Source organism: Amblyomma americanum, chromosome 6 (assembly GCF_052857255.1).
Source record: "Amblyomma americanum isolate KBUSLIRL-KWMA chromosome 6, ASM5285725v1, whole genome shotgun sequence".
NCBI classification, from domain to species: Eukaryota; Metazoa; Arthropoda; class Arachnida; order Ixodida; family Ixodidae; genus Amblyomma; species Amblyomma americanum.
This window is the reverse complement of record NC_135502.1, coordinates 50883225-50904910: the sequence shown is the minus strand read 5'-3', so window position 1 is coordinate 50904910 and position 21686 is coordinate 50883225. Positions and strand designations below refer to the sequence as shown.

Below are 21686 nucleotides of genomic sequence, written 5' to 3'. Positions count from 1 at the left end.
AGTTGCAAGCGACGAATGAGAGCATGTAAGGAAACACCTGCCTGCGGAAAAACCGCGATCAAGCTGGAATTGGCTGTGGAGTTGTAGAAATGTTTTCGCTCAATTTCTGCGAGCAGTCGATCTTTTCGCATGTCTTTTTGTTTATGTTGTCCCCTTAAGACGGCCGAATATCGCTTCTACTGTGCAATAAGAGTCGTGCGATGAATATCACAAGTAAAAAATAATATCTCGTTTTGCCTGTGACATTGCTTATTCCGTTGGTATGCCTGAGTTTCTCCTACAGAAACCTGCAGACCAGTATGGTTAACAAATAATCAGCAAACCTACGCGTTAGCTGCATTACATGTTAACTTCGCGCTCTCAAATTGAGGAATTAATATGCCAGTACTGAAGGACATAACAGATATGATGACTCAAAACACGAGGCAATGTATGTTAGAAGGGGCCCTGAGAACTGCTCATTGCTCACAGGCGTACAGGTCACAGGCGTAATATCGTACAGCGCTGCCAACATTCCCCTTGTTGCTGTTGTATCTGCTTCATTCGCATTTTTTTGTTTCACAACACCCCGCATTGTCGGCCGGTTTGTTGTTAACAGGTGGAGCGATCGATTGAAGAATGGGGCTTGGAGGTTTGCCGGAATACTCGCACCGAGAACCTGTCCGGCGGCCAGCGGAAGCGACTGGCCATCGCCCAGGAGCTCGTCAACAACCCGCCTGTGCTGTTTCTCGACGAGCCGACCAGGTACAAGTGCCCACGAAATTGTGCAGCGAAAGACATTGTGCCGCTGCGGCCACCCACAGAGGGCTTGGGGGGGGGGGGGGGTGGCCGGGTCGAGTAGAGATGTATGGTCTGCCAAGAGTACTCTTGTTCTCGCGTCTTGAGATCTTAAGTAGGTGATGGAGGCGGATCCCAGTTCAAACTGTCGATGCAACAAGTCTTAGTGACATGATGGAAGTTGCAGTGTGGAAACGGGACTGTTGCCTGAGACCGGCTTTGTTTGACTAGATACACTTCCTTGTGCATTATTCAGGTACTTTCTTTATTCTCCTTTTCTCTTATCGCAGTACAGCTCAGACGAACAGAGCAGCCAAAGTACGGAGCACTTGAAAGTTTTTTTTTTCGCAAAGAAAAAAGTGAGAGCACAAGATGCAAAGACAGGAGGAGGAGGAGGAGGAGGAATAAGCTTCTCAGGAACCCGTGGCGATGTTAAGACAGAGATTACCGTAATGCGAGCCTATCCTCAAAATGCTCACGCAGCAAACATTAGTAGAATTCCACGAGTGCAAACAAAACTACCCCGGGATGTAGGGCAAGCGTTCCGCCTATCCCGTTTTCCTTTCTTCTTTGTTTTTTTTTTCTGGTTGTTTGGACAGGAGGCATATCCGCGCCGCGCTTCTGTTGCTTCCTTATGCCCTCAACGTGCGGCGCGCAGATCGGCGTTTGCACCGCGACGCTTGGCGCACGGCGTTTCCTGCTTGTCGTCAGTCCCCTGCAAACAAACGCGAGAAAGTTGCCTGGGTCGGAACAAGGCTAGGAGGAAAGGGGGATCAGGTCGATGTTCTCTGCCACGGAGCACGCGAAGGCGTGCAGTCTTACGTAACACGATTTCACTGTTGCAGCCGCGAGGCTAGAGTGTTTTAGCCTGGGAAGCGGAAGCAGATACAGTTTGAAAGGAAGAAACAAAAGGAAAATGTAAAGAAAAAAAAAACTTGGCAAGAAGCTCTGTGAATCAAGCTGCACTGCAAGACTGTATGAAGACTGCAGCCAGGAGTCTGGTTTGTTTATATTTATTTATTTATTTATTTAGAGATACCTTACAGGCCTCCGGAGAGGCATTGTGCAAGGGGGGTCAAATACAGAAGTTTGTGCAAAATAGGTTAGAAATCAGAAAAACATAGTAAAGTACAACAAAACACACACAAAAAAACAAACAGGTGAGCTCAGATACGATGTCGCAATTCACAAAAAGAGATAACAGTTAAACACAACTATGCGTCGTGTAACAAAAATAGGGGAAATGCACAAAAAGTTATACAAAAGCAAAAGAGTATATCAGGCATACATGAGGAAAGCTGCGCATCAACAGAACCAAATAGGCAATAGTCTCAAGCAGCTGAAAACGAAGTTTAATGCATCTTGAGTATAAAAATGACGTTCTATGCGTTATCAATGAAGTGCTTGAATAGATATTTGCGAAAGGTGTCATGATTAAAATATTCCTTCAAAATTGTCACGATTTGTTCCAAGCGAAATCACGGTACATTTTATAATACTTGAAAGCACGAACTTTCCTTCCAAAATTCTTTTTTTGTTCCTGCAGTGGTTGTTACACGTATTGGTGTCGTTTCAACAGGGGACGACAAAAGTAACAAACAAGCAAGCAAGGAAACGGGCACCCAAGGCCTATGCGAAACTGTCCGACTATTGAAGCTGCAAACTTAAGCGGCCGCCATTATAGGTAGATGCGCTGTGGGATTTCCTCCCTATTTTCGGCTGCATATGAACAAGATTTGCTTGTTTTTTTACTTCATTGCTGCTTCGTTTTTCTTTCCTTATCCACCTTCCCGTGCGTAAGGTAGAGACAACCTGGCATCGTGCCTGGCTCTTTCTTCCTCGAGCTACGCAATCTGCGTGGATACGTAATAATTAACTTAAGCTAGGCTGGATGAATCGGTCGCTAATAGGAGAGGAAAAATAAACTGCGCGAATTACTTCCCCGTCTATAGAACGAGCCACGTTTTCAGTCTATGTAATATTAAGTAAGGTTTGCGTCCCAACAGCACCCGTTTCTCGGGGCCTTTGTGCGCAATAGCCTATGACGCAGTGGAGGTGTGTTTACAAAAGGCTAATTAATCGTCCCCTTGTCGCTAATACATCGCGTGCTGCTTCATTAGCGCACGCCCTTTCGATGACAAATAATGTCGCGGCAGCTCTCTCTCCGTGACGGCGGATGAAGTTTCTATTGTTCAGCCGCCGCTGATTTGGTATGCGACTTTCGTGCACGAAATATGAATTGCGTCTTTTTGTCATCGCTACTGGAACACCTGGAACACCTGGAACACCAAGAACAAGGTGGAGTTTCGCTTTATAGATACTTCAGCAGTCAAACTTTCACTGACCATTTGAAGACTCCAATTCAGAAAGCTTTTCTTTCTGATACAGCTGATTTCTCCTGTTCGCATAGTATCAACACTGGTATTAGAAAGAATAGACACAGTACAATGATACAGTGGAAAGAACAGGGTTATTGCTTTATGTGAACATTGCTGCAAATGTTTTAAAAAATTCAGTAGGAAGGTATGCAATGATTCCTTGGATCAGCCAGAAAAATAAATATTTATCACCACCAACTCTAAGAAAAAAACGGTCCTTTAGCGTTGAACGGTCTATTGTTAGTGATGTGTATGAGGAAGAGCGGTTACCTGATATACAACAAGCACAGGTTGTAGTGCTCCTTCAAGTAAGCAGCATTTTATTGTCAAAATACACGGGCGCTGGTGAAGCGAAGTCAACTGCGGCACTCTAAAGGTGGCCCTCAGGCACCGTTTATTAAAACTGCAAAATATAATTAATATAAAGGAACGCGACTTATGCAGTCGCCTGCACTAGGAATTTCAAAATAGTATTCTGTATGGACAGTCTTCAATGGTCCAAAATGGCCACTTTGCAGGTCCGAAACTTTCTCCTTCCTCTCATAAGCCCTATATCGCTGGCAGGTGCGGAAGTGCGCCAGCACTGAAACATTTTTGCGATGCTCTGTCTAGTGAATGCGTTTAATGATTTTTTTTTTGCCTGCGCGTGCAAGCCGGTTACTGCCCACCGACGCGTGCGACTCGCATGCGTTTGCTCGGCCTACTTTGCTGTGTCATCCGGGTTACGTTGGTACTTGTCGTTCGTGACGCTGATAGAATCGGGCTAATAGCTGGCCTTAGCGCGCCGTCACGTGATTGGTGTGGAAATGACGTCATACAAGAAGAATCCAGGTCGAGAATTCGAAACAGAGTAAGGGAGGGAGTTCACATAGCATGAATGCGTCCCGCAGTGTTACGTCAGCATAGCCCGCTCGAGTTGTGGTTATATTTAAGGGTGTATATTACATGGGTCTAGCACTAGCATTACTTCAGCGAGCATTAATGATGTTTAAGGAATTTTTTAGTACTCATCGTGGAGTAGGAACATTAAAATTTAAATCCGATACGTTGAAAGAAATATAAGGTAGTTGCCAGAGAAAAGCTGTGGGTATTGGCGTCAAACATTTATATTTGTTGCAGATGTTTGTTAGCATCACCACCATCTAAAACATAACCTTTATAAATTATTTGTCCGAACGAACGAGGCATGAGAGGTTATATGCCAACTATGTAAAATGCATGCTTTAAAAATTTCACATGCTTCCCATGCATGCGTGCAGAGAGCTCTACCAAAGGCAGATGCCTTAGCATATACTATGGTATCTCTCTGTTCAATGCCAAATATGACACATAAAACTTTAATCTAGCGGGTTAGGTGAAATTGCAGTCAGCGGCTTGAATTTTTTTAATTGTCCTGAACTTTGCATAGTGATCAATGTGCAATCAATGCTAGTTTTTGAACAACGCTAGTTGTGTTTTCCTGTTTTCTTTGCATTTCGTGTCTTACATCAGTTTTGATGTGATGTGCTGTACGTACCTACGCTCTTGTATTTCTCCCGTCCCTTCCCATCATACATATACATTAGCGCTGTGCTCCATACACTACCGAAAACAAACAAACAAACAAACAAACAAACAAACAAACAAACAAGCAAGCAAACAAACAAACAAACAAACTGAAACTGCGGTATTGCTTTTGGCGAATCAAGTTACCGCGCTCTAGGGCACCCTGACTAGTGAAGCACACAGGTGATGTTGTGTTTACGCTGGTTAAATTGCCTTGTTTTATCCGTCGTAACAACTAGTTGCCGTATGCAGTGGCCTGGACAACGTCTCAAGCCTGATGTGCGTGCAGATCCTGAAGCGGATGGCTTCCAATGGGCACACGGTCATCTGCTCCATACACGCCCCGAGCGCAAAGATATTCTCCCACTTTGACATGGTGAGACTTGCGCATGGCTGCCTTGAGCGGAGTTTTCGTAACTATGTGTAAAATGCAATATTCCTGATGTCGATTAAATTTCAAGGGACTTCATTTTTGCCTACGACACCGGGTTACATGCAACGAATTTTATCACTGGGGAAAACGTTAGCATATCTCATGACATATCTTTGTCAAATGCTACATGGGGCAATAAAACGAACGTATTGTAATAAATAAGAGTGCTTTCAACGGCCTCATGTTTTTTTTTGTGGATCTTACTGATTGGCCTGAATCGTCGAAAACAAATATAACGTAGATTACAGAGCAAAGATGAGTTACCAAAATCCTAGAGTAAATTCGGAGAAACAAAGAGACCTATATTTTACTTCATTTGTTCTCCGTTTCTAAAGACGTGCCTTTTGTTCAGCGAGCTAAACCAAGTTTTTTTTTTTTTTTGCGGTGTCACTTAAAGTGCCCTGTGCGTTGCACGGAAGTCGCCAAGCACGGTGGGTGGTTAGTTTGTGCTCTCCACATTGCTAAAGTGTTTTGTGAGGCCTTTAGTTTTGTGAACTTTTTAACAGTTAGAAATAAATGTTTTGGTTTTGCCGTTGATTCTCAGCCTATTAGCGTGGCATGTAATAAGAAAACAAACAAAACCAAGCCGAAAGCAAGAAAAAAACAACAAACATAAAGCAATAAAACACGATATCTCACTATCTGGGCACATTGTGACCGCATATTAATAGTTTGCCCTGTTTGCGCACACGTGTGCTATAATAGATATGCAACTAGTGGGTCCAGAAGCCTCAATGATAACAAGTGCATAAAGGCCGACCACAATTTGTGAAGTTTACACATTGTCTGCAGTTTTCCACGTCATTTTGCAGTTTTAACAAGTAAAGGCAGAGGGCTTGCGTTGACATGGCTTTCACCCCCCCCCCCCCCCCCCCCCCTCCACACACACACACTTCTTGTAATTATCTTTTGACTTCATAACGCAAAGCGCTTTGGAATAACTCAAATGACAAAGGAGAACATCTACAGACCGGACCTACGCTCACTCTGTGTACAGATTCTCCCCTGACACCGCATGCTGCTTGCTGGTGCTTCGAATAGAGGGGCATTACGCGTCTGCTTGCACTACCATGGTGATACGACTGTATTCAAAGAGAGGGAAAACCAGCCATTCAGCCGAACTTTGATGTCAGTGGTAGCGTCTATTTTGACAGAATGGTAGCGTTTATTTTGTGCGGCAGAAGCAGATTTGCGTTGACGGCTCGGGCAAATCGCTGCAGGAATGCCGTTGTTTATTGAATTAATTTGCCCTGCTTTGCGCAGTTGTACATGGTCTCCAGCGGACGTTGTATCTACAATGGTCAAGTGGACGACCTCTTGGGCTTCCTCACGAGACATGGCCTGCAGTGCCCGCAGTTCCACAACCCCGCCGACTACAGTGAGTTGCACAAAGAAACACAATTAACGAAGGAGTCCATCGAATCAGTGATGCAGTGTGGCAAGTTTCGTTCGCGTTTGAACTAAAGTGAGAAGAATGCCCTTCCTTCATAACTGCTTATGATTTAAAGGGAAATGTAGCGGAGTCTGTTCGCAACTTCATTCTTGCCGGCAGGAATGCGCCAGATGTGCTTTGAAACAAACTTAAACTGACTGGTGGCTTCGCGGCGCCGTAGAGGGATTACTACCGAACGGCGCTTGCTCATAAAGCGTCATACTCATTAAACTTGGTGTGAAGTAATAATAGTTTAGTGAAGGCTACCTCCACTTGAAATGTGGAAGTGATCTCCAAATAACTCAGGCAATGTAAAACAGGTTGGCAATGAGTGAATGTTGGATGCTAGCAGACAGATGTTAACCAGATTAGCGACAGGAGGTTATTAAGGATAGAGGTCGCCAGCGGCCGGAACAGCCTGCGGACAGTACTCATGGGTTGCTCCAGCATTTATCTCCTTTCGCCCCTCGCTTCATAATATCACAATATTGGCAAAAAACTCACAGCTGGATCGCAAGGTCCACCACGCGATGCAGAACAGCTCGGAATGCGCCGCGTATTATAGTAGAGATTAAACATTCGACACTTGCGAAATTGGATATGTGTACATATAAGTGTACATATAAGAGGCGCAAGAAACGTATTCAAGGAAGGCCCCGAACTGCTCTGACATTGCACTCTCTGCCACCCGTGTTCAATACCTTGAGTAGGTTCGCTTTATTAGTTCTAAAGCACTCATACACTCACGAAAACCGACCAAGAATCTCGTCAGCGTGCGTGCGTTCACCATACGTGTACCGTCTTCTGCCGTTGCCTAGCAACCCGAGTTACTACCCGAGCTTACCTGAGTTATTCGGGTAGGAACTCGGGTAAGTCCGGAGGATCGACGCGTCAGCTACGCGAGTTGTTCGGCAAGAGCAACATGGGTGACACAATCGCTGTTTGTGGCTGTGATAAAAAAAAATTAGGCAGTAGCTTAGCTGCGGTATACAAGAAAAAAAGCTTGTAACGGCGAGTCTTGGGATTTTCCTCTTCTGACTCTCTTGTTTCCTCTTCCTCACTCGCTTGGCTGCTGCTGGCTGAAGATGCGGCCAAGACACGCTTTTCAACTTATTTCCGACGTCGTTTAGCAAGGCGTATTTCCCGTTGTTCAGGCGTTTCGGCTGCACGTTTAGCTTTGGCTTTATCATTCTTTCGCTGTTGCGCAGCCAACTCCCAAGCGAGTACTTCTGGATCGGACGAATTTAGTTTCTCAGGTTATCTGCGTAGTCTAGCAGCAGCCGCACTCTCCTTCCCTTCCATGTCGAGTGTGCACGCTTATTCTCTGGCAAGCGCATTATATAGCCTCCTTGCGCATGCACATGACGCACATGTGCAGTAGCGCGCGGCTGCGCCGAAAGGTCAGGCGACGGAGTCTGCGGCGGCGAGGAGCGACCACCTGCGCGGCGCGTGACGTCACTCGTTTTCGCGCATACGCATAACTCACCAGTTCGGCTCACGCGAAGCTCGGCTCTGACCCGCGTAGTGAATCTTTTCGCTTCAAAACAGCCGCCTGCCAGTGCAGTGGCGCATCTCTTAACCGCTGCGCTGATAGTGGTACGAGGACTCGCCACAATCTATGAATGTTAAGTAGGGAACGACCAATTCTGCTTACATGAGCGAAATATAGAGGTCACTGCGGCCACCCGCAATGGAAGAATGCGAAAGCATTGACGCCTCCTCGACACAGGTCGGCTTTTAAATTTGGCGCCATGGTTGTTTTCTCGTTGACTTGATTGATTGGTTATCGACTAACTCTGATTAACCCACTAAAATATCACGTCATACCTTTAAGGCGGAGCTTAAGTGCCCCCTCCAATCGAAGAATGAACACCTGCTTTCGCACGTATACTCGGTTTAACCACGTTAAAAACCCACCAATTTCTTTGCTTACAGTTTCTGAGGTGGCATCAGGTGACTACGGAGACTACTGCAACTTGCTGAGTCGAGAGTTCGAGCTGCCCCCACCAGACGGAACCGTTGCCGAAAAGGGGACGCGGACAAAATATGGCGGTATGATCATGTCAAGCGAGGTGCGTTGCACAAATTCCTTGATTGCCTTCTCAGGTCTTGAACGAAGAGGCGAATCATACAGTGCGCCGTTTGGGCCTGTCATTTTATGGGCAGGGATAAGGGTGCTGTTTTAGCTCACCGTATCGTTTTGTGTCACTTTGACATAAACAGGCGAAGGAGTGCATATTACAGAATATGCCTAATCGTAGTTTAAAACTTTCTTATGACCCACTGTGGTGACTCAGCGGCTTTGGAGTCCGTCTGCTGGTCCCAAGGCCGGGAGATTTTCATTCAAACGAAATGCAATAACGCCTGTGTGCTGTGCGATATCAGCGCACGTAATTTAATTCGGAGAACTCCGCTACGGTGGCCATCATAGCTCATTTGTCACTTCGGGGCGTCAAACCTCACAAGTCAAAAGTTTCTTGTTCTGTCTGATTTAAGAGCTTTACGTAACATGAATTATGAATATAAATGTGTTAAAACTGATTAATCGTTTTTTGACCTGACTTAACTACGTTCTAATGGTTTGTAACTGTAGGCAGCTAAACTTCTTGTGTAACTGCCTTACATTGCCAGTCTTCAAATTTTAAGTTCTAAATGTTCAGTATCGTTATATTTACACCTGACTAGCTAAATAGCTAAATATATAAGAGGAATAACTGAAAAATCTAGGCAGCCGCTTACTGGACTTGCTGGTTAGTTCCATTGCCCGAATGACTGTCCTGTCTCGGCGGCAGTCCCAGGATTGAGTCCTGAACAAAGACGAATTCACGGACAGCTTCTATTGGAGCGAGCTTCATATTTTGCTTTGTCGCCGTCGACTGCGCTCATGCGAACTTTAAATGCCATAATTTATGTAAAATCTACGCCAGGTTGAAAGGTTTCTGTATATAAACGCTGTCAACTACGTTATTTGCATTTGCGAATGAATCATTTACTTGGCTAGGAGCAACTAGAAACTTGATTTCCCGAAAAAGGCTGCATGTTTTATAAGCGTGAGAGGTTACGCTAAATCATTTTCACTGGCTGCTGGACATGACTCACTGCGAGCAATGAATACGATCATAATAATATGCATTTGTTGATTGCTCTCCGCAAAAGCGACCTAGAAGAGCAAGTGGTTTAAAGAATGTTCGCCAACTCAGGTTCTTTACCTTCCATTGAATGAATGAATACGTTTGTAAAGAGGAGGGCCCGTGGCCACTGAATGTTAAAGTGGAATGGAGCTAAGATTCGGGGAGATCTTGTTATTGAGCATCTTTCGAGATCCGTGCATTGATTCTCTCCCGTTAACAAATGACACTTGCACTGTAAGGCGAAGCTACATAGGTTCGTAACTGTTTTGAACGGGTCCTTGTTGGGAAATACCCAGCCCTAGTACGAGTGTACGTGTTGTGGTTTGTGTCCATTTCTGTGTGTTGCTTAGTACGGACAGTGCCACACGAGATGCATTAGGCTCGGCGCTGCTTGCGGTTGGCGGATCCTGTAGTTGTTGATCTTTTGTGAGCCCTTATTGCGAACTTTGCTTTGCGATTTGCATCGGAGTTACATTATCGGTGAGAGTTTCTCTGGCCCGAGCCTCGTTCAAAAAAAACTTCCGCGGCTTTGCCGAGCATGAGAGAGGTTGGGGCCTCGATACCCGAAGGTCGCTCTTGCATGGCACCTTTACCTTCCTCTTTGCGTCATTTTCGCAGTTACCTCGTAATAATGCTCGCTTTAGAATGTGTGACAGCTTTCAGAGATCAGACATTAAAATGTTTCCTGTGTTTTCTTCTTGTTCTTCCCGAAGCAAAAAGCAGAAGCGAACAAGAGATACTCCTTCAAAGTCAACCAGTTTCATCAGTTCCAAATCCTTTTAAAAAGGTGCTGGCTATCGGTCTTTCGTAACAAGGTCAGAATCTTTTATTATTAGCCATTATATTGACCTCTTTGTGTTCGTGCTCGTAACAACTTCCTCTTTATTATTTTTTTTTGTGGCGGCACATTAGGTTCAATTACAAACATTCAGATGGCTTGCTGTACGTAACTGCCTTAGTTCAACCCGCTTACCCATCATGCAGTTAATGCTCAAGGTCATCAATAATTCATGGCATGGAGGAGCAAAGAACACTCACTAATGCATGGACATAGGAGTTTCTACTGCTGCTTCACTCTCGCCCTCGTGTGCCCTGTGTATGAAGCATTAATGTTAAGCAGTGCACCGTCCGCTTGCTCAGTAAATGACAGATTATTGCAAGCCGATTACAATTACAGCGGTATTAGCCGTTATTATGTTGCTGGCAATTAGTCGAGCGCGAAAACACGGAGGCTTTATTCTGTCTATGTTGAGCTACCTGACAGATGGCTTGGAACAATGTGTCATTAATGCAATACAGTGGAGAGTGTTCATCTTTTTTTTTCTGCTCTCTTGATTCTTTGACAGCAGTCATCTTCAATCTTGTCATCTTTGGATATTGTGCCATAGCCTAGCAACAGCGATGCCACGTTAAGTTAAAAAAGAAATGAAATCAATATGCATGCTGCATGAGAGCAGAGCTCGCTCTGTGCATTGCACACCGCCTTTTTTGTCCACTAATACTGCTTCGGTCCCGCGCTTTTGCACTTTGATCGGTTTAGCCAAGTTAAAACACTGGTACTTTTTTTCTTCGCGACGACTGTCTCACTTCCAGCAATTCTGGGCAAAGGCATTTTTGAGCAGGAAACCGTTTATGAAGGCAGTTTTTTCATATAAGATTTCACTATAACATTCAATATATCCGCAGATTACCTGACGACAGTTTTGTATTTTTTCCCACTCACGTTTTACGCTGTCGTAAAAAGCGTTCCACAATGGTTTTCTATGGCAGTCTTAAGTGTTAGATGCGATCGCTGGAAACGCTTTAAAAGTAAGATTTTGCAACATATTAGAACATTGGGCCATTACCGTCAATGTTTTCATAACAGTGTCTTACAATCTTTAAATTTTCAAAATTTTTGCCCGAGAAAGCTGGACTCGGAATTGCGAGGGTTGCAAATGCCACGCTATAGGCCACATGAGGGAGGGAGTTAGGCGAGTGCATGCTGCCGTCAAGGCATTGGCCAGGGGCCTCTCGTTTATGAAGGTTTCATCCTTTGTATGTGCGGTAACTTCTGAAACCACGCACTGCAATAAACGGTCGACATGCAATCTGAGCTGCGTGAGTCAGGAGAGGAGCTTTCGGATTCTTTCACAAGCTCCGACTGGTCGCTGCGGAAACTTTACAAGGTCATGTTGCGAGTTAGGGGCGTTGAAAGAGAACATGACGACTGCGTTTTGAATTGCGGACACATTAATGAACTCTTTGCTTTTGATATGCCAACACGTATAGCAGTAAGAGGCACCTCCTTTGACCCTCCCGTCTTCAGTCGAGATACTGTTCGTGCAGAGAACGACAGTTGCTTGTATGCGTCATGCACAATAAGTGAAACAGGCCATTCTGGCGAGCCTTCACAACCGCGAAATTGCAGAAGGTGCTGGAGCAGCTTATGCGCAGCAAACAAGGTGATGAAGCCACGCGTAAGCCATATGCCGGCCATTTTTCGTGCCACAAGTGTTTTTGCCTGCGACCCTTTCCCGCAGAGGGGTAATTATGTTTTCCGACGGATGTGTTTACGCCGCAGGCGACCTGTTTCGTTACAGCGCTATTATTTGAGGTAGATGTATTATATAGAGGTTGGAGAATGGAGGGAGGACAGGCGGCTGGAATTTGTTTAGTGGCGGGGCTGCTCTCAGACCTAGCTGCAGGAAACAAGCGGAATTTATATCAGAAGACAACGCTACGGGGTATAATTGTGTCGAAACAACCCCTTTTTGGCGGCTATACATGTATAGATGACCCCGCTTTAGCACTACATTGTTGCCCGAAGTCGAGGAGCTGAAAAAGTGCAACAACCGAATTGTCTACTTTAGCGGCTCTATTTAACAACAAAAAAAAAGTGGTAGGGGTTTAACTGGGTTAATCGAGTAGTTGTGCCAAAGCATGTGTTTAGTCTGGTTGGCTGATGGTTCTGCTTTGATGGGTCGTCGGCACATCTGGCGGCGATACTATTTTGATTGTACTAATATTAGTTGATGAAGACGACTATGTGCAATGCACAGCGCGAGAGTGTGTTCCAGTTTAATTAACACGAGGCGTGATAGGCTGCGGCGATAGCATAGGGCTCTCGTGCCGTGGCCAGTGAAGCTTACCTGTTAGCGCCTCCACGGGTTCGAATGCCAATCACTGTGATATTTATTTTATTTATTTATATATGGTTTGGCCAAGGCCACCCTCAAGGTCAAGCTTCATACAAACTCGGTGAGCCGGTTAGACCTTTTGAAATAGCGCTTTCGCGCAAAAAAAGTCAGAAAGTACTCACATTCACGAGTAGCGTACAACTGCAAAAATATGTTGTTTATAGTGATGATTTGGGAGCACGCCGCTCTTTAAAATATGTACGCCATTCACGGATTCTTCCCGCCCTTGGAAATGGTGCAGGTGGCCACGCCTCTCCGTATCGTGGCATACGTGGGCTTCGCGCTGATGTTGGTGATACTGTACTACGACATCGGCAACAAGGCGAGCACGGTGATGAACAACGCCACCATGTTCTTTTCCATGTGCTGCATCTGCGTCTTCCAGACGATTCTGCCCGCCGTCATTGTCTGTGAGTTTTGACATGAGCGCGAATCATTAAACACCGCGTGGTCTTCGGCGCATGAACATGTTATTAGTTTTTTTGATGCACCTAATGGATCCCGTACCGCCTCTTTGAGCGTCTTGTAAACACCTTAAACAGACGTGTTATGACGCCTTTAACGTCGCGGCCAATTTATACAGCCCTTAACAGCCACAAATGAACCGCAGTGTGAATTACTCTTTTATTTGCAACAGTAGGGTCTCTGGTGCCTCAACATCCGCAAACTGCCGTCATCGCACAGTCACGGGCATGGGCGGGCACCGGCAAGATGACGGCACTGAACGGGTGCCTGTGAACGACTGCCATTGGACGATTGTCTGGATGCCATGAACACGAGACTGGCGCTGCTGTGGATACGAAGTCCAGAAAAAAGGCGCCTAATTATAGAGTAATTGGTCATAGTGTTCAGTTTACAAGGCCAAGCTTGTTGAAATAAGAAAGTAGCAGTTCTCTGGACTTTTTTCATCAAAAAGAACGATTAATTTTCGCGCCAACATAATTTCCACGCTTTGGCTCTACACTTACAAGAATTCTTTCGAAGCGGTATTACACATTATGCGCCCGATACCGATTCCAAAGGCTTGCTGGTGATTGACAAAAAGCCAATCCAGGGCTTCCTTAGGCGCACCAATAATAAAAGACGCATGTTAATGGTATGAAACCGAATCATGCAAGGTGGTGGTAAATTATTCTTCGATTGTGGTTGAAACTTAATAGCAGTAGAAACTCGGACCACTACGTAGTGTTTCAGTTAGAGTGAGTGGGACAAGTTTCTGCAACCATTGGGTGCATAAATTTCTTTAATTATAAGCTGTGCAATCTTTTATTTGTCAAATACATAAAAGCTCACGTACGAACATTCTATTGACGCCGGCTTTTCCTCTTAAGAGACAAGCTCTTTAACTTGTAGTTGGCAATACCAAGTGTGAAGCGCGCTAACATGGTATGACGTGCTCAGCGTTGCGGCGCCTACTGGGCACCCGAATGCAACTTTCTCTGTATGGTGGTGGAATTCCCATTGAAGATGCCCGGACAACTTTAAAAGCATACCTAGGCCTTGCACGGGCTATTTGGTTGGTAATTTATTATCCGTTCCGAGAGACGTCAGTGTTTGAACACTTCAAGTATCTCTGTCCTGAAAGAGTATTTGATTGTGTTCTTGGTGTTTGGTATGTCACTTTTATTTCACACCCAAACTCTACCGAGGCTAGAGTGTGAACCATCAGCTACACAAGGCACTGCTTTGTAGCGCTCGTTACAAAAATAATGGAACTCGCTTTTGAAGTTCGCGTTTCTGTGAAATATGGAAATTAAACACTAATCGATTGTTTTTGACTGTATCTCCCCTTCGTTTTCCTCATTGACGCAGTTCCCGTAAACATCTCAGTTCTAATGAGAGAACAAAGAAATTGCTGGTACAGCCTGAAAGTTTACTACCTTGCGAACTACGTCACGGAGCTCCCCTTTCTGGTGAGTTATTGCCTTTCTGTCTCGCTTAGAATTTGTGAAAAAAATAGTTGTAATTTGACTTAGGCCGGCAAATAATTGCTAACAAGGCTGCTGTGACTTCCGCCCGAGCCCAGGCGTTAAGGCTGATTATTACACAGAAACTGCCATATTTTCTGCCGGCCTCGGTAGCACCATGGCAGCACTGATGCCGTGCCATTTGCGCAGCACGGAATATTGTATCTTTAGCTCGTTACCCCTCGCTCGTGCTTTGCTGTTGAACAATGTTGTTGCCACCAAAAATGGACGCAAGGCGCACGAGTCTACTGCTTCTTGTCCGAGGTACGTTTTCAGCTTTCGCGCTGTAATGAAACAGCTAAAGCGCAAATATTCTGTTAAGAGAAGCTGTTTTTATATTTCGTAAACTTTTTTTGTTCGTATCGACGTACATATTCTCGTCTTTCTAGTTCATTCACCTGGGTTGCGTTATACTGCTGTTTCGATCAGGAAACACGCAACTAATCTCGCGAGAAGATGCGAGGCCAATAGAAAGTCGTTCTGTTTAGCTGGATTAAAAAGACGATATTGTTAATTGAATGTTATGATTCCCTTAGCACTGCGCAGACGGAGTCGGTCAAGCGCTGCTCAAACTTCACGTGGGCTCTAAAATTCTATCCCACTCTTGCACGAGTTGGCAAGAATTGTACCATGATTCGTGCCCATCAATTACGAAGACATACTAGATTTTGGTATCAGAAAACTGTTGTCACTAAGATAGTGACTACGACGCGACACCACACACGTTGTTCACCGAGCCGAGTGCTCAGGTACGGAGTGTGTTCGCTCGCATGGTAGGTCGACATGAAAAAAACGATGTTGATCACGTCATTGCGACTTCTGCATGCAGGTCATACCAAACGGTCTGCTCATCGCCATCGTGTACTACCCGACGGGTCAGCCAATGGAGCTGTGGCGGATAGCGGGCCTCCTGCTGTTTTGCGTACAAATCTGCTCCGTGTCGCAGGCCATGGGGCTCATCGTCTCTGCTGTATCCAAGCTACAGGTGAGATCGCAAGCAGCTGCTTAGTCGTGAAAACGGTGAAATTTCAAGGAGACGTACTCGTAGTTTAACGCGTCAACGTCCTTATTTTTGTCTCACAAAGCGGAAATACTTGCGTCGCGTACTGCACAGAAATATGTGTAACAAACTACCGCAGTATGCTCACCCGTCAACCCTCTAGAAGCAGAACTAGAAGATTGGGAACACTTTTTCATCTCCCGTTGCAATGCGAGAGCTAGAAGGATGCCAAGACTGTTGCGTGCAGACATTCAGGTTTACCAAGAGTAGTAAAGAAAAGAAAGTGGTAATGAACATGTTCTTCCAATTTATTTTTGAATGCCATTTTATAACGATATAAAATCGAAAAACAAGGCGTGCTTTGAAAATAAATTATTGTATAGTTCACATTGCGATATATGCCCCTATTTCTGAGCTTTCGAATTCTGTTGATCAGCGGCTAATCTAATACCCCTGTCACACGGACACTGTAAAGGTACTTTGAACTAATGCTCCATTACTCTAAGGACGAACGCGCGCTGCCACACGGACGCGCCAAAAAACACCTAGCTCAAAGGAGCTTCGAAACAAGGCAGCTCGAGTTCGTCCTTTGAGGCTTCAAGGGAGTACTCTCTCTCCCAGCGAGCTAACAGCATAAATAAATTGAGAAAAGAAACGTTCAATTTTAATTTTATTAATTCACTTCATAAGATTAGTGGTGTTTTAAAATATAAGGCCATTTGTTTTGTGGCAGTCTCACCACGCCATACTCTCGTTCCAAATATACGAGCGAGTTGGGCTCAGTGTGGCCAGCACTGTGATGTTATGCTCTGTACTTGAAAAATCATGTCATTATTGCAGTTAAAATTGCGTTGCTTTAACATAATACGGTTATAAAACTAATTTACCAAAAAAAAATGTGACATTTCTGTATTTACATGTGCAGTGAGGTTTGCAATTTTAATAACGCTTTTCGCCGATGAGGGCGCTAAAAGCTTCTTGCGAAGGTCGTTCCGCGACCGTGTAGCACGGACGAACTCCCTTGAAGTAGGGCTCCTTTGGGAGCGTAAAGAAGCATTAGTTCAAAGTGCCTTTAGAGTGCCCGAGTGACAGGGGTATAAGTCAGCTTGTGGCCACTGTGTCAACCACCAAAGGGAGCAAAGGTGATTGGCTCCTGCCGTGGAGGAAGTTCTCAGCAGCGACGAGTTATTCCAGCTGTAATACGAATACGTCCACCTCTTGTGTGCCCTTTCCTGTGTTTGTGAAATTATCTGTGCCATTTTCTTGGTACGAACTACAATTAGGAATGCAGTGAAAGAGTAAAGTGCTTATTAATCGTAACTTAAGTACGAAGGTTTCGTTCTGGCAGGCTACAGTTTCTAAGAACAGCGACAGCACAGGAGCAGGATGCAGTAATGAGTGCGGAGAGAACCGTCACTGGAATTATGGGAACAATGAATAACCGCACTCTTCTAGATTTCGTTACTGGAAATGACTTTTTTTCTTCTTTGTTTTCTTGCAACTGACACTTGCTTTACTTAAACGCATGTTGGCCAAAGTTCATGCAAGAAGTTACACGTTCTCGTGCACAGTGAATCGGTTAGCGGCGGTCAGGTTTTATTTCTTACGGAGAGGCGCGCTCCGCTGGAGCCCTCTATAGAAGCGTGGCCAGGATTGTAAATGTTCCTTTACTATAGAAGAAACAAATATTGAGCATTCACTCAATGATCAATCTACAATTATTTATAACAAAAACTGTTTTTTTTTATTTTCTAACTAGTTTTCCTCTTAGTATCTAATATCCCAATAGTAATTTTCATATTTAGCAAAGAAATAAAAAAAATTGTCGTATTGTGCACGCTAGTTGTTACCTTTAATAGCGGAGGATCCTCTACATGTGCCGCTGTGTTTGAGGCATTTTCTCGAAGCATCGTAATAACCACCGGGAATGCTCGAATCTGAAACAAAATGCATTAATTCTCAATGACCGCACGAGAGTAAAAAAAAAATCAGTCATCAAGACAGCGCCGTGCCATCTTGCTTCTCTGTGGCAATCATGCTTACTTTCAACCAACTCGTCCCAACTTTGTCTTTCAGTCAAATTATATGACTGATAACGTGCCTAGCTAAATCATCGCTAAGGCTTGTCTTTTGCGTTTTGTACACGTGATTCTGCCTGGCGAGCCATCCGCCTTTTTAATATCTAGTGCCTCGACTATTTGTACGCGTCACCACCATGAGACAATATACAGTACTACGTGCTCTTGCTCTATACATTCATGAAGGCAAGGTACCAACGTTGCTTGTACATGTATAACAATGCTTGATATGAACATACGACAATGCCGACCGCAAAGTGATACGCAATAAACTCAGAGCTCCTGCCGTTCACCTTACGGCCTCAACTTCCCAAACCGTGCCGTTATTATCGTAATAATAGAGCCCAGACCACCGTAAGCCAAGAGCCTCCGCCAGTGTTCCGAAAATACCGCTGTTCGAGCTAACCGCTTTGAGCACCACACAATTGTAAGTTTTCAGTTGTATACTTTAATAACTGGATGTCGCATAGCTATCTACGTCATTGATTGACGATGCCAAGGGTCCCAGGATCTTCGAGACCACTCATAACCTTGTGCCCTGAGCTTGCATGCGTCCTCTTGTATGCGCGCTCTTTTTCTTACTCTACTCTCATCTTTTCTACTTTCCTCCCTTTTCCTCTTCCCCAACATGCGGGGCAGCAGACTGGACCTCAGCCTCGTTATCGTCCCTGCTTTTACATCCCCGTTCTGGTTTGGTTTGGTTTATGGGGCTTAAAGTCCCAAAGCGACTCAGGCTATGAGGGACGCCGTAGTGAAGGGCTCCGGAAATTTCGACCACCTGGGGTTCTTTAACGTGCACTGACATCGCACAGTACACGGGCCTCTTCATAGAAATTCCGCCGCCGCGGCCGTTATCCAACCCGCGTCTTTCGGGTCAGCAGCCGAGCGCCGTAACTACTGAGCCATCGCGGCGGGTCCATGGCCATTCTATTCTAACCAAGACTACCCTGCAGTTCTCTGTCATGCCGCGCACTATGGTTGGCCTCTCGACATTTGCACCCGCTCTGCCGTCTCAATGAGCGCTATTCACCTATGCGGTGCAACATCTGTTCATTCCAAGCCCATTCCTTTCCTCTTTCGCGATCTTTTCCCGCAGACGGCGGTATTCCTGGCCCTGCCGATTGTGTCGCCGGCATTCTTCTTCTGCGGCTTCTTCGTGCCGGCGCACCTGCTCACGAAGTACGCGCGCTGGCTGACGGACATCTCCTACATCTACTACGGCTACAACGGCTTCCTGCTCTCGGTGTACGGCTACGGTCGCGAGCCCCTGGAGTGCGACCAGTTCATCTGCCTCTACGAGGACCCCGCGCAGTTCCTCGAGTTCGTCGGCGCCTCGGACAAGAAGTTCCACGTGCTTGTGCTGGCGCTGCTCGCGTACGAGGCCATATGCAGGCTGATTGCTTACATCCTGCTGAGGATACGGCTGGCCAGGAAAGAGTGAAGACGCTGGAACCAGTGGTCTGCGTTGTGCGCGCTTCTGTGTTCACGCAGCTGTGTGCGAACATCTGGGCATTCGCTTTGTTCCTTCCCTTTTTACGGCTCGAGCAGCTCGGAAATCGGCGTGTGAAACGTTGAACTTTTTGGCGCATTTGCCGGTAAGCAGCGGAGCACCAAAGAAAAGCCAGGCCAGCCGATGTGTTTGAACAGGCCGTCGTTAGGAGGTAGTTAGGACTAGTGCCTTTTCTTGTTCGAAGGCAAGGTAAAAGCAGATACCAAGCAGAGGCAGGTGCATTTCCGCGTAGCCGTGGCGAAGTAAACTGCCTTGCTGGTTCGAGTCTAACACCACATATAAGATCGTGGAGGTCTGCTTCTTCCGATTGTGGCACTACGGTCCCCTGACAGTTCTTGTTTAGCAGTTCAATTTTTGGTCCCTTTGATTTTGTCCCTTAGTTGTTCGGATGATGTCAGTTGGTACGCCGACGATCACCGCTCAAACTTTTAGCATCGTCATTACTGCGGTCGATAGGTGTAGGCAGTCCATTACTTCCAGAAGGATGCCCAATTGTCCTTGCTTGTAGGTACTACTGCGAATTTCAAATGAAATAACAGCCAGTGAATTCATGAGCCTATGAGCGTACATTTATGCTCTGAGAACATGAAGTATTCGCATTTTCGTAGCGATTAGCGTTAAGCGTGTCTGGGCAAGCGTTCTTGTTTTTTTTGTATCTTTGATTTGTAAAAATATGGCAGTAATTGTGTGCTTACATTTGAGTAAAGTTTTCTTCTTTTTCTGACTTCCACGTGGGTACCAGATCATTTTTCAGTATAGTTACTTGCCAATGTTCACCAATGGATGACACTAGAGACCGTGTAACTAAATAGGAATCATTGTACGCTTAGACAACGGTTAGGTAGCACGTCAGGTCAACCTTCAGAACATGATACTGTCGTGACTATTCGGTGACGAGTCGTTCTGGTTCGTGTTTAAGAATCTAGAATGTACTAGGCATGTCAAAACTTCCCAGAACACAGGGTCTGCTTTTTTACCCATGTAGCGGGGCATTTAGAAACCCCCTAACCTCGAAGAGAAGCATCAATCTCACCTTTGACAGCCTTGGTATCTTCACAGGCTTCTGAAGTGCCTGAATGTACAGCTGAAAAGCAAATCACCCTGTGCCATAGGAACTTTTGACGTTCCCTGTAGTTTTACCGCTGGCTTATGGGATAATTGAAATGTAAAGAAAAAGAATATAAGAATACTATAAACTTTGAGATAAACTATGAGATGGTTCAGGTGAGGCGAAAAGCCACAAGACGCACCGCATGAAGGAAACCAGGTGTATCTGTCGCAGGGGCTTTCTCCGCAGTGCAGAGCGTCGGCGTTGTGTAAAGTCGTTTCCTGGTTTCTTGATATCAACGGCGTATACCTTGTTGAGGACAGCCGATACGTGACTGAGCTGGGCGATTAAAGAAATTGGACGTGCATGGTGCCATGACTACGACCAATCACAGATGACAGCGCAATCGAATCCTGCCACACGGCGAACTGCAGTCGCGCACGATCGACCAGCTTTGACATGGGGGACCTCGAAATGGCGCATCAAGTCTTCGGGTGGCGGACACTACGACATGGCGGAGGTTTCACCTCACCGTTTGCGCACAGACGCTGCAACCCACCTTCCACCCTCAGTGACTTGTGCTATATCCACTTGTTTTCAAGGAGGGCCAACAGGTTGCCCACTTTTTGCACTAACTCGCAATAAACGTCACGTGTGTTGTTTAACTTGCTTGTTGTTTGTGGTGATTTTCTAACGGTACCACTTCTGTTTTGTCCCATATATTTACACAACAGCAGACAATAACAGATGGCGCCATGCGTACGTACGCTTAATTTATGCTCTCATGCCGTCCTTGTGCCTGTCCCTTTCCCTCGTCTATCTGCTATCAGGTTTTCAAGTTCGAGCCGAGTGATTTCGACGATAACTGCCCGCTAGCACCTTGCGCGCACGATAGCATCGCCTTAGAGCTGGGCGCGTCGAGTTTCGTGACCTCCAGAACTTGTCCCGCAATTGCGAAGTCGACAGCGAGGTGCAATGCAGCGAGGCATGGGAGCCTCCAGCACCGTGTTTAGGTTTGTTCGTTTTGCAGTGGTATCTGTAGCAGGGACTTTCTCCGCAGTGCAGAGCGTCGGCGTTGTGTAATGTTGTAGCAGAAAACTCCCCGATGCTGATGCCCACCATGGGGTTAGGTGACCGAGTTGGAACTGGTGGGTGGGTGGACAAAGTTCATTGTCTGAAGCAAACAAAAAAGATTCCTTCCTCTGACG

At 45.7% G+C, this 21686-nt stretch overlaps 1 protein-coding gene across 1 annotated transcript in view; it reads left to right on the top strand.

Annotated features, from left to right (window-relative positions):
- LOC144136784 (ATP-binding cassette sub-family G member 1-like) overlaps nt 1–21143 on the top strand; it is a 62346-nt gene extending 41203 nt beyond the window's left edge. The window contains exons 5-13 of the mRNA XM_077669407.1: nt 599–744; nt 4953–5076; nt 6397–6511; nt 8501–8637; nt 10410–10511; nt 13117–13285; nt 14688–14788; nt 15672–15827; nt 19017–21143. Coding sequence (XP_077525533.1) covers nt 599–744; nt 4953–5076; nt 6397–6511; nt 8501–8637; nt 10410–10511; nt 13117–13285; nt 14688–14788; nt 15672–15827; nt 19017–19361 — 1395 coding nt within the window. The 3' untranslated portion in view covers nt 19362–21143. The remainder of the gene's footprint in view (nt 1–598; nt 745–4952; nt 5077–6396; nt 6512–8500; nt 8638–10409; nt 10512–13116; nt 13286–14687; nt 14789–15671; nt 15828–19016) is intronic.
- The last annotated feature ends 543 nt before the right edge of the window (nt 21144–21686 follow it).